General features: G+C 47.4%; 1 protein-coding gene across 3 annotated transcripts in view; it reads left to right on the top strand.

Annotated features, from left to right (window-relative positions):
* The window catches only part of CCBE1 (collagen and calcium binding EGF domains 1), a 177,917-nt gene that overhangs the window by 143,166 nt on the left and 21,820 nt on the right, over window positions 1-12,931 (top strand). For all 3 annotated transcript variants that reach the window (XM_045850311.1, XM_045850313.1, XM_045850310.1), the window contains 2 exons: window positions 8,173-8,225; window positions 12,581-12,715. In XM_045850311.1, coding sequence (XP_045706267.1) covers window positions 8,173-8,225; window positions 12,581-12,715 — 188 coding nt within the window. The remainder of the gene's footprint in view (window positions 1-8,172; window positions 8,226-12,580; window positions 12,716-12,931) is intronic.

The raw sequence follows: 12,931 nt of genomic DNA, 5'->3' as shown, positions 1-12,931 counted from the left end.
GTGGGGCCTCTGCTAGAAAAAAAATTAGAGGACAATAGTTATAAAACAGAATTGCGGATTACTTGTCTTTAGGCTCTGAGTCCATCAAGGATGATATCCTATTCCACCTTGGCAGTGGGAAATTAATTTTCCTGTTAATTTTAAAGTAGAGCCTTTTCTCATTACAAAAGTCATCTGATAAATATAGAAAACTTAGAAAATATAGGCGAGCAAAATGAAGGCAGTGAAGATACTCAGCCATTTGCAGTTTGAAAGGTGTTAGCAGAGAGGTGGGAGCTGCCATCCTGGGCCGGAGCCCCCCTTTGAAGAAGAGAGAGGAGTGAGGTAACAATGGCTGAGCTGCAGACAGCCCACACGGGAGGCACAGGCAGAGGAGCAGTCAGGAAACTTCCCAGAATGCCTTGGTAACCTCCGTGGGTGCCCCACATTGCTTGTTTTATCATGAATAACTCAGTGCTTGAAGATACCACTTTCAGGATGAACGTCATTGCAGCCTGTTATTCATAACCATTCAGGTGTTCCTAGAATGCTTTCAAAGTGAAGGTTAGAATAAAAGTCGGTCAGTGACGAGGGCTTTGGGTCCCACAGTGTCACCACACTGTCGGTGCACAGTGACCCACAGAGGAAGACACGGTTCACAGCTGCTGAACTCACAGCAACAGTGCTTCTGAAAAGTAGCACCTGTGGGACTACAGAGGTGCAGAGACTCATTGGTTTAAACGTGCCTCACCAGTGGGGAAACTGGTTCCGTTAAAACCCTCCCTAAGACGAACCTCTATCAAACCAGTTATGGAAGGTGAAAAAGGTAAGAAGGAACCTTCTGACCGACGGTACGCTAAATCCCTGAGGCCGTTTCTTGATGAGTGCCCTATGTGGGTTCCAGGCGACTTGGTCAAAGTGGTTTGGTTGAAACCAAGCTTGGCTTACATTCAAGTTGGTCCAGAATGTAAGTCCTTGGTTTCTGGGCAGGCAAAGTAACCCTGTGGGCAGTTACACTCAACCACGGGCTCGTGAGTGTCACTCCCAACCAACATTTAAAACCGGAGTTACTGACACATCACCAAGGTTGGCATTAGAAATGCACCAAAACACCCCAAAATCCCTGAAGACCTTTTTAGGCTATTATCTCCTCTGTGTCCTCCCACTACAAAACCAACACCTGCTCTTTCCAGAAAACCCATCTCCTCCACATAAGTCAACCTAATAATTACCCAACCTAATCTGTTTTTTCATGTAAAAATATGCCGTAGATACAATTTCATCATTTTACAAAGATAATACCACACTGTTTTTTCTACCTTGTTATCATTTGTTTCATAAGTTTCTGCAATGGTCAACTTTTCATCTGAAATTGGGAAAAGGCAGCCAGCAAACAAGACAATTGGGGTCGGTGTGTCACTTGGGGACACAAAGGAAGAGGAAAACTTGTGAGAGAAAAGGGCTGGAAGTCTCCCCTTGGCAGAGTCGAGAACAGGGAGTTAATCGACCCCAGGTTCTGGTCTCCTTCCGGACCCTGGCGGCCCTCTGCGGAGGTCCTGGACCTGCTGAGTCTGAGCAACACTGTGGCAGGGAGATAGGGAGGCCCTGCCAGAAACACCACGCCGAGGTGACCGCACATGGTCCCAGCCCACAGCCTGGGCTCCGGTCTGAGTAGCCCGTGGGCCCCTGGGCCGGCTGTGAGTAAACAGAGACCCAAACATGCGGTTTCATCTCTGCGAAGGGCTCCAGTGCTGACCGGAGAGAGGGAGGTGGAATGCTTTAGGGCTTCACTTCTCCCGCAAGATGATCCAGTACAATCATCGGCGAGCAGGTGTTAGCGTGGGAACACATGTGGCCAAGATGATGCCCATGTATCGCTCTGCAGTAAGCGTTGGCTGCTTCTCGCTTGAAGCCGAGCCGTTGGGAAGTCAGACTATGGCGGGGCTGCTGACTGCCGGATGCTCCTTCCCCTGCAACACTCCCTCCTCTGTGACACTCCAGGGTCCTTGATGGTGGGGGCCAGGGCAGGGACACAGCAGGAAAAGCAGCACATTTTTTTATATTCCGACGTTTCTGTTAGGATTCATGTATGACAGCACTAACGCACTAAGGTCCATGCACCCTGACTCACTGAACCCTCACACCAAGCTGCCGAGGTGGGTACGAATACTCTCCTCTTTTACACACGAGGAAATCGAGGCAGAGGAACTCGATGAAATCGCTTGCCTGAGGTCCCACAGCTGGAAAGCATCAGAGCCTGGATTCAGACCCAGGAGGTACATCCCCAAGGGCAAGGGCTCTAACCACCAGCTGTTCTGCCTTTGGGGCAGATGCAATTAAAGTGTTTGTTGAATGAATAAATTATCATCATCACAGCCTTGTAGGGGTAAATACCTTCTGGTCCCCTTAGCTCCATTTAAGAATAAACACACAAACTTTTTCCCCTGTAATTCACCCAGCTAAAACCCAAACGATACCACAACCAGGTCATGAATGGTTAGAGGAGTGACTTCAACAATGTTCCTTCCTCATTTGACCTTTTTGTATTTGTGTAGTAAAATACACACAGTGTAAATTTACCGTTTTAACCATTTTCAGGTATTTAGTTCAGTGACATTATGGTAAGTTCTTGTACATTGTCATGCAATTACCATCACTATTCATCTCCAGAACTTTCTCATCTTCCCAAATGAACACTCTGTACCCTCTCAACAGTAACTTCCCACCCCGCCCCCAGCCTCTGCAACTGCCATTCTTTCTATCTCTATAAATCTGACTATTCTAGGTACCTCGTGCAAGTGGAATAATCTAATATTTGTCCTTTAGTATTATTTAGCATCATGATTTTAACATTTATCCATATTGTAGCCTGTGTCAGGGTTTCTTCCCCTTTAAAGCTGCAGAATAGTCTACTGTATGTGGAGAGCACATTGTGTTTGTCCAGTTGTCTGATGATGGGCATTTGGGTTGTCTCCACCTTTTAGCCATTGTAAGAGATGCTATGAACGAGTATCGGTTTAAGTCTGCTTTCAGTTCTTTTGGATATACACCCGGAAGTGGAATTGCGGGATCACGTGGTAACTCTGCTTAATTCTTTTAGGAACCACCGTACTCTTTCGGTCCTTCCATCCTTTGATCTCCACCATCAGTAACTGTGCACATAAAAAGCATGTTGTACCTAATATACTCCTTATGATCCTCTTAATAATGTCACGGCTTTGGCAGTAACAAGTTTAAACATAGATGAACAAATGGGTAGATTTGTTTGGGTTTCTTTTGGTTCTTAGTTTACTGATCACTATAATAAACATGAATATGTTCCACTTGCTGGGGGTGTGGAGGCGCACATTCTGGTTTAAAGGCTGGAACCGAGAAGGTCTACGTGGGAGGTAAGTCATTTCATTGGGTTCTGTTCTCAGGGCATCTGGTGTAAAAGGAATTCTAGCAACTCACGCGAAGTTCTGCAAAGCTCAATAAAAGTCTTGGAAAGCAAGATGGGTAAGAGGAAGGGAGGAGAGCTTCCTCACGCTAAGGAGTTTACAGAGAAACTCAGGGCCTCTTTGGGAGCCTTAGGCATTTAATCACAGCCGCAAGGGATTCATGTTCTGTGTTCCTCCTGGGAAAAGTCTCCTGCGGGCCTGACTCACTGGTGATGTGAGGAAGCCACCGTCAATGTGCCTTTCGAAGGCATCACCAGGAAGGCTTCATTGTTTTAGAGAGAAATAATACATCGAAGGATTCTTTATAATCACGTGGGCTGTGTGTGTCTGGGTTCTGCTCAGTTCTCTGGCTTAGTGTCCCAGACCTGGGCCTCCTGGATACAGTTAAAAAAAAAAACCTTCCGCATCTTGTAGGAGTGGTCAAATGGTGTCAGGTTGACTGCATGGGGTTGGGGAGGGCTGGAAGCCCAGGCTCACACCAGCCTTCCAGCTCATCTTGCTCCGGCCTGGCCTCCGCATGCTTCAGCGTCTGCAGGTTCCAATCCCCGTGCCTTGCTCTCCTCTGGAGACACTGGGGTGTGGCGTGACTCCCCCTGCAAAGCCCTTCCCTTCCTTCCCCCCACTGACCACGTTCCAAATCAGGGAGGTCTCCTGATTCGGTGGAATAGGAGCTTCCATTTTTATTTCATGGGCTCATGGGAGGTTAACCTATAGAAGAAAAAGACAAAAATGTTACTTTTCCATCATCTCGAAATCAGAGGTTTCCCTCCTTTCCCCCAGAAGAAGAGATGGCATCTGCCATTGACTAGAAGTGAAAGAAATGGAGGAGTCTTAAGATGAGGAATCTGGAAAGAATGGCTTTTGTTGTTTTCTTACTGTGTTCATAAAGCTGCAGCTAGAACACCATTCTGACCCTCAACCAGGCCCTGTGCTAGGGACCTTTATTTTCTGCAATCAGTATGATAATGCTGTAAAGCAAATATTATTCATGTTTTATCCACGAAGAATCTAAAGCTCAGCAAGTTTCAGAAACGAAGCCAAGCACCCTGACCAGCGTGGCTCAGTTAGTTGGGCATTATCTCGCAACTCGAAAGGTCGCTGGTTCGATTCCCAGTCAGGGCCCAAGCCTGGGTTGCGGGTTCTGTCCCCAGTTGGAGCACATGTGGAAGGCAGCCAGTTGATGTTTCTCTCTCACATCAATGCTCTCTTCCTGTCTTCCTCCCTCCCTCCCTCCCCCTCTCTCTAAAAATAAGTATGTAAATTTTTTTGAAAAAAGAAAAAGAAATGAGCCCAAGGCCACATCCTGAGCTCTTCAAATGACAGAGCCAGAATTGTCCGGCAGAGTCGCTTGCTCTAAAGCCTCCTGCACATGGCTTGGCACCCAGAACTCTAAAAAGTGCAGTTTGTTTTCTCATTTTGTTAGAAAAAAAAGTCTGATATATCAGGTGCATGCTAGAAAGTTATGGAAAGGAAATCCCAAGTAAATCTTAGGAAAATTTACCGTTGCCTTGGAGCAAGCGTTGAAATATTTCTTGCCTACTAACTCACTTGACCTTTCGGAGTCCCTTTTAGTCCTCCGATTCTGCAGGCAGGTTTCCCCCCCCCCCCAAAAAATTCTTTTTTAGAATCTGATAACGAATAGCAGACAGTCAGATGACTGTATGTTATCTTCATCATCTTGGTTTAGCTTTCCCTTCCAACAGCTCTCGCACACATTGGTTGACGGGCTCTATTTCGAGCCGCACTGTTTTTTTTATTTATGGTTTTCTCTGTGTGTTACTACTCAGAGGCACCCAGGGGAGACCTCCACAGCCTTTCCTGATTACCAGATGTCGCCCTTTCCATGTAACAACCATCTACTCACCACTTCCTCTTGCCAAGAAATGAGAAAAGCATTTGCCTTTGGAAACCGGCGCTGAGACACGTGAAGCGTATTAAGAAGGGCGGCCTCCCCGGAATCCACATGAACTTTCGCAGTCTTAGTTTGTTTTGCTTAGAGATAAAACGCACACAGCCTCGTTTGTAGTCAGGGCTAACAAGGGCCTGTGTAATGGGGAGGAGATTCCACTTGGGCTGTTTTGACTGCATCATCCATAAATTATGTCCTAAGTAATCTTTGAACCAGTGCGACATGTGTAGCCTGGGTTTGTTTTTTTAATAGTTTGGAATACCTCGTTGTTGGTTTTAAATGGAGATCGATGATGGGTGGGTGCTTCTCATGCAAAATAATGCTGCATCCCCAGGAAGTCTGGGGGAGACAGGAGGGTGCGGAGGAGTCTCAAACCTTCTTCTTTGGAGCAGGGACACGGTACTCGTCGTGCAATTAGGGGGAAGCAGCCAAGGGGAAGTGAATTGTTAGCTGAGCAGGAATTTAAATGCCATGTGCCCATCCTGAAGCCCAGATCTGCTCCTGACAGAGCTCCGCCTTTTGATGACACATCTCAGGTATTTTCATAAAAAGGCAAAGGACAGGATACTTTTGACTCCACTGTGTGGACAATCCCAAGCCTTTGAAATGCTCAGGAAGGGTCAGGATGCCCAAATTTGATAGCCTAGACACAGGAAGAGAGATTGTGAGAATTGCACCCACCTGCATGAGCTTTAAAACACCAATGAACATCTCTGAGGTTATACCTTGGACGCGCCTTTTAAGTAGAAAGAGCCAAGTAGAACCATATGTGTAAATGTGGTGTTATCCTTAAGATGTGAGTATCAAAAACACATGCTTTTCCCCTCCATCCAACTTTCTCATGAACCACTTGAGTTTCAGACTATCAAGTGCACTGTTTTTCCTCACATAGTGTTAGGTCTGACAGCCTCACATAATACAGTGAGTAATGACCATAAAATTGTAATGGATGCTCTATTCAGCCAGTTTTCTTTTTAGGTTGTTAGGAAGTTGGGCCTCCTCAAACCCCAGAAAGCTAGGCAGAGTTTAAGTTTCATAGAATATGAAGGTAGATCCTCTACCTCTGTTACAAATAGTAATTATCATAAATGTATACCCCATGGGCTTCTTTGGCCATGTAAAGTGGTAATTCAGCTAGAGATGGGGGGAAATTATGCCGAATGGGGCAACTCTGGGCATTGTCACATAATGTGCATATCAGCACATTTTATTTATATGTGAGTAAATATATATAAATGTACATTAAAATATATGTATTAAATACACACACACCTTTTTGACATAAAATATGCTGAAGACAGACTCAGGATAGTCCGTATTGAGCAGACAGGTACAGGCTGGCAATTGTGTCCTTGCAGGGCAGTGGGAGTCCTGAGCTATTTCACTTAAGCCTGTTTCCAGAGCATCCCAAATGCCACCAGTGTTTATTGTGGAAGCCCTTGTGTTGCGCTTTTGAAGAAGCTTATCTATCACAGCTGGGCTGCACAGGGGAGGCTTGCAGCAGGGCGGAAGGAGGCGGGGCTTCTGCAGGAGGCGGGGCTTCTACAGGAGGCGGGCCTGCTGTACCCAATGGGGCCTCAGAACGTTCTCCTGCCAGATGGGATGCTTACAAGTTGTATACATTGTTCACAAATTTGATGTAAAATGTTTCAGTGATGGATTGAATAAAACTTTCGTAAATTCTAAAAGTTTTAAGAAGAGATTGCTGAAGTTTCCCTGTCACCTGGCACGTGGTAATCCACCTTGCAGGCGGGTCCACAAGAATTGATTCTACCTGTAGTATGGTTGGATCATACTAATACTGCATAAGTAGAAAATAATGCTGTTAAATTTTTCGACTAAGAAATTTAGTGGTGGGAAAAAAACATCTAAGTGTGTCAAATTATCCTTCAACAGAACCCTTGTCTAACCTGGCTGAAGGTTCTGGTCGCTCACAAAGATGGACACTTGCTTTAGTTCTCACCTTTCATTATTTTAATAATAATAATAACAATGACAATAATAATTACACTGTGTTGGCCTCTTGTTGAAAATTTCAGCTCTCCTCCTAACTCTGCCTGCTCTGACTTACCCTCCAGAGCTCTCAGGAGGTAGTTTGACTCAGCTCCGTCCAGAGCTGATGCTGATAGTGGCTGACCGGCAGTGGGGCTGGTCTGTTAGCAGCGCATGACCCCATAGCTGAGCTGGAGTCTCTGCAGGGCAGACCGACAGTTGGAACTGATGGCACCGTTTCCCTCCCTCAGGCAGAGATGGGAGACCAGCATGTTTCCATCAGGAGTCACCTGATGGCCGTGCTTCAGCCGTAGATGGTTCGGGTCCCTTTAGTGCCATGCGTGGTACAGGCACGAAAAAGAGCACTCCAGTGGGAGTCAGAACACTTGGGTGCCTGTCCCAGTCTTACATTGAAATTAGCCATCCTTATGTTATAATTATCCAGTGATTATTATACTTAGCTAATAGTTATTGTAGTTAGCTAGTCATGTGACTCCTTGGTGCATAGGTCAGCCCCAAAGGTTCTTTTCATACTTATATCCCGCAGACCTGTAACTGTCTAATATAAGTATCTTAAAATCTCCGAGTTAATTCCTGTCACAGGCTTCAAAGGATTAATCTCATGTATTATGTGGTGAGAAGGACATTCTGCTAGTAGAAGATGTGGTCATATGATATTGGTGATATGTTTTATTTTAATCTCCAATTTCCTTTAAACTAACTCACCCTGGCTTTGTGCCTCAGCTTTTCCTGGGCACACGTTATTTCATTCAAAATCCACAAATGAAAAGAATTGTACTTTTTATCTAACATATCCCATTTAGAATGCTTTTTTGTTTGTTTGTCTCTTAGGAAAAAGTGCTGCAAAGGGTATAAGTTTGTTCTTGGACAATGCATCCCAGAAGGTATGTGACATAAAAGATTACATCTTCTCACCTTATTCACGACTCTTCATCAGGTGTCTATACAGTTCAGGTGTGCCTGGAATGGATGTATCTTATTTGTGTCTGATTACCTGTGCATGTGTGCATGCAATTTCTAGTTTGGGGCATTAAATTCTTCTAATTTCAGTTTGGTTACATGGAGCATGCTCTATCTAAATCATTCCACAACGTGTATACGTATGTGGAACAGTTCTCCCATCAGCTTATCACACACAGGCAGAACACAACCGCCCTCCCCTACCCATCTCACTGCTTGTCACGTGTTAAAACTGAAGCCCCTTCACATGACTGTCAACAAGCCCTGTGTGCAGCCCAGCCCTGGAGTGATAGAGACCCAGCCCTCAAGGCACCCACCCGCACGCCGAGATCCGGACAGCGCAGAATCAGAGAGGCCCAGATGTCCGTCACGGTTCCATGCTGCCTTCCTTCATCCACTCCGGCTGCTATAACAAACATTCCATAGACCAGGTGGCTTAAATAACAAGCACTTATTTCTCACAGTTCCAAAGGCTGGGAAGTCCAAGACCCAGGTGCTGAAAGATGCAGTATCTGGCGAGAGCTTCCTGGTTCACACTCAGCCGTCTTCTTGCTGGGCCCTCACGTGGACAGAGGAGCTCTCTGGGCTCTCTGTTACAAGGCCATTAGTCCCATTCATGAGGCCGCCACCCTCACGGCTGAATCACCTCCCAGAGCCCACCCCCCCCCCATCACCACCACCAATACCATCACATTGGGGTTAGGATTTCAACATACAGATTTCAGCAAGATGCAAACATTCGTCCCAGAACACACACATCCTACTAGCTATGACCTTGGGCACGTTCCTTTCTAAATCTCAGCTTTTGCAGGAAAGTATTAGCACTTAACTCACGTGGTCGTTTTAAGAATATTACCACATATAAAGTCCTTGGAAGAGAGGCTGCCCCTTATTAAGTCTTGGTAAGTGGGGTTGCTGTTGTTATTATTAATAATCGAAATATGTGTGGATAGAGGCCTTCAGAGCAGCAAGCGTGCAGAGGGGCCCACGGCACGAAGGACCGGGGTGGTCAGAGGTGGTCTGTAGGAGGAGCAGAGACCCGAGCTAGGTTGTCCAGGGAGGCTGCCCCGGCCCTGGACAGGCAGGAGCATGAAGGCTGCCAGGGTCCCCAGCGCTGACACAGGAGACACTAAGGACCATTTGAGGAGCCTGAGGGCAGGTCCCCCGGGGCTGAGGACAGACGGGCGGGGACGGGAAATGGAGTTCTTCGCTGCTGCGTGTGAAGCCGCATCTCCACAGGGGACTGGAGCCCAGCCAGGCTAACTCGTGTGGCGTGACCCCATGGAGAGCAACTTTTTTACCAGTGAGAAGTAAATGAGTCCCTCCAGTTGGTTGCTCCCTTCAGTGGGAGGATGGCCGAGGCCATGAATCCATAGCTGTGACCTCTGAGAAAGCTGCGTTAGGAAGTCTCAGCGTTCCTGGCAGTGTACACGGACTTGGGCCTTGGCAAGACTGAACCTCCCACTGCCAGCCAGTTCCAGTGGTTGGGGCTCGGTGGGGGAACCACAACAGTCAAAGCAACTGCATTCCGTCACAAGCCAGCTCTTCCCAGTCCCCAGCTGTGTCGTTTACATTTCTGTGCGGCAGCTACCGAAAGAGAATTAAGTTTAGGCCAATCCACTTAAGATCCCAGCTAAAGACCTTGCCCAAACTCATTAAAAATGCCTGACGTGGATACCACCTACTTAAGGGTCCTAAGCATTAGGACCCCTTAGGTATTGTGTGTCTAGGCCTAAAACTAATCCCCCCGACCCTAAAGTGGACCACAGCACCTATGGTCATTACAGCACTATCGTAACCTAGAACTGGGTGCTTCCAGGCAAAGCGGTCCAGGAGCCGGAAGCTGCTCTGCCGTAACCAACTCTCTGCCCCATTGCTTTCACCAGAACACCTTCGACAGCTGATTCGTTTTAATCTGTGGGAATGAGTCAGTACTGTTGGTCTTTTGCAAAGATATCTGTAGTCACAAAGGTCTCTATTGCCCCCAAATGCAAAGTATTCATGTAGAATCTCAGAAAAGATAGTGTAATAGTTCAGATTCTTGAAAAAGAGATTAATTTCTAAGGAATTGGTTGACAAGATTGGCAACTCTAAAATCTGCAGCGTGGGATAGCAACACGGAGACCCAGGGGGGAGCTAGAGTTTGAACCTGAACACGGTCTTCTGCCACAATTCCCTCTGCAGCAGGGCAGGTGTGTCTTCTTTCTAGTAAGGCCTTTAACTGATTAGACAAGGCCCACCATCATTGTGGAGGGCAATCTGCTTTATCCTAAGCCTACTGATTTAAATGATAATCTTATCAAAAAATGTATCTCCACCAAAACATCTAGAATAATGTTTAACCAAGTACCTGGGTATTGTGGCCCAGCCAAGTTGACACATAAAATTAACCATTATAGATAGTAAAAAGAGACTAGAATTTCTTTTAAAATAATCATATGCTAAATAAATAATAGAAGCTATAATTAAAAGTGTCATTGCCTCATACTTGTTACTCTAAGAGTCAGCAACCTATGCTTGTGGGCCACACCTGGCCCACTGCCTGTTTTTGTAAATAAAGATTTATTGGCACATAGTCATACCCATTAATGTAACCATTGTCTGTGGTTGTGTTTGGCCTAGAACAACAGAGCTGAGGAGTTGCAACAAAGGCCTGCAAAGCCAAAACTATTATCTGGCCAACCAGATATATTTTCCCCCCATCCCTGTTGTGTTACCTTAATCAGCCAGGTAGTAGGGTGATCTGATTGGTTCTAGTTCAACAATTACCAATCGAGCAAAAACTACAGGAAGAGAATAGTACTGTTGCTCCAGGGGACACAGTCCCTGAAAGATCCCTAAACAAGTGTAAGAGTGAGGAATTGAAGAAGCGGAAGAGCAGGTAAAGCATTCACTGTGTCAGGCATTGTGCCAAATGTGTCATCTTATGTCATCTCCTAAATGCACCATGAAGTCAGTATTATCGTTACCTTATTTTATAGGTAAGGGTGCTGAGGCTTAAAAGGACCCAAGATCACAGAAATTGTGGCAGCGTTAGGAGGGTTGGCTCCCAACTCTTTGCCTTAACACATTGTTTGTGGGTAGTTTTTATCTCGAGCTCTACTACCAGTCAAGGTAAAACATATAAAAACGTTTCCCACATACAATGTTAACATTGATCCTCCTAGAATCAGGCCTGGCACAGAGTAGGCATTCAGTAACCACGTGGGAGCCTGTGGGCATGAGACACGTAGAGCACAGAACATTGATGCCCAGAGGTGCGACTTAGTTCAGAAAACACGTTTGGCCAGGGACACACACAGGCAAAGCAGGCCTGGACTCTCCACCACAGGGCGAAGCATTTATCCAGGTCATCATGGGAATGGCATGAGCCTGTCACACTGCCCGTGCCACAGCAGGGCTGCCAGCCCCCTGTTCCACCTTCACATGTAGCAGAGCGACCACGTCCACGGAGAGCTCGTCTGTCAGCACCAGGGAAGACAGTGCAGGGATTAATGAGATGCCGGGTCTAGTCGGCAAGGAAACATTCAGCCTGAGCGCCTGACTTGGAGCCAAGTCCCTTCAGAGGCTTGTTAGATATCGGTTTGTAAGGATTGGGAGGAGGAGATGTTCTGAGTCTTCACAAGTAACAGACCACCCACCCCAGTGCACATGGGCGCAGGGCTGGAATGCAATCTCTAGCCGTTCGACCTTGTCCAGCCCCTTCTCGGCATGCAGAATCAGCCCTCTGGCATACCCACCTACAACACACACACACACACACACACACACACACACAACTCACAGGCACCTCCCTTCCAAAGCCTGCCTCACACTCCTTGGAGCCGGCCTGACTGCCAGCCCTGCTCCCCATGTTATGACAACAACATTCATCACCAGGGCTGGCCAAAGGGACTTCCTTTCTCTATAGCCGTTGGTTTTAAAAAAGAAAGAAAAGTATAGGCACAGGTTGTGCTGCAGAGAAGAGCCTGCCCATCCAGGCACCTTTGCTCTTGGGATGAGCAACGAAGACCAAAGGATGAGGAGGAGGTGACTCTGGGCGGGAGAGCGGGGGTCACAAGTGATGTTTGCTTCTCAGCACTGCGAAGCGGGGCACCACTTTTCTCAGAGGCTCCCCATGGCCCCGAAAAGCTACTCCCCTGCAGACAGGGGCGGTCCCACTTCCCAGTTCCCCCGGAGCGAGTGCCGCCCAGAAAGTCTGTCCTAGACCTCAGCCAGGTGACGCACCTCCGCCTCGGGACGGGCTGGGGTTGATGGAGCTCACACCTTCCCTCCTCAGATTATGACGTGTGCTCCGAGGCGCCGTGTGAGCAGCAGTGCACAGATAACTTCGGCCGCGTGCTGTGCACGTGTTACCCGGGATACCGGTATGACCGCGACAGGTACCGGAAGCGCGAGAAGCCCTACTGCCTCGGTGAGTTGGCCGAACGCGCGTGATCCGCAGCTCCTGGCGGTGCCGTGCGGGACGCTCTGCATCAGTGGGGGCGGCGCTGAGCACGCGCTTTGGTCTTCGATTCCTGCCCCTCCGCCCTGATTCTTGCCGCGTGCCGTGTGCCAGCATCATCCTAGCGGATCCCTCGATTACTGAAACAAATGCCGGCCGAGCAAACCTTCAGGGAGCTGGTTCCAG

Source organism: Phyllostomus hastatus, unplaced genomic scaffold (assembly GCF_019186645.2).
Source record: "Phyllostomus hastatus isolate PE091 unplaced genomic scaffold, TTU_PhHast_1.1 phas_contig_80, whole genome shotgun sequence".
NCBI classification, from domain to species: Eukaryota; Metazoa; Chordata; class Mammalia; order Chiroptera; family Phyllostomidae; genus Phyllostomus; species Phyllostomus hastatus.
The sequence above is the reverse complement of the archived record's forward strand: the minus strand, read 5'-3'. Positions and strand labels throughout refer to the sequence as shown.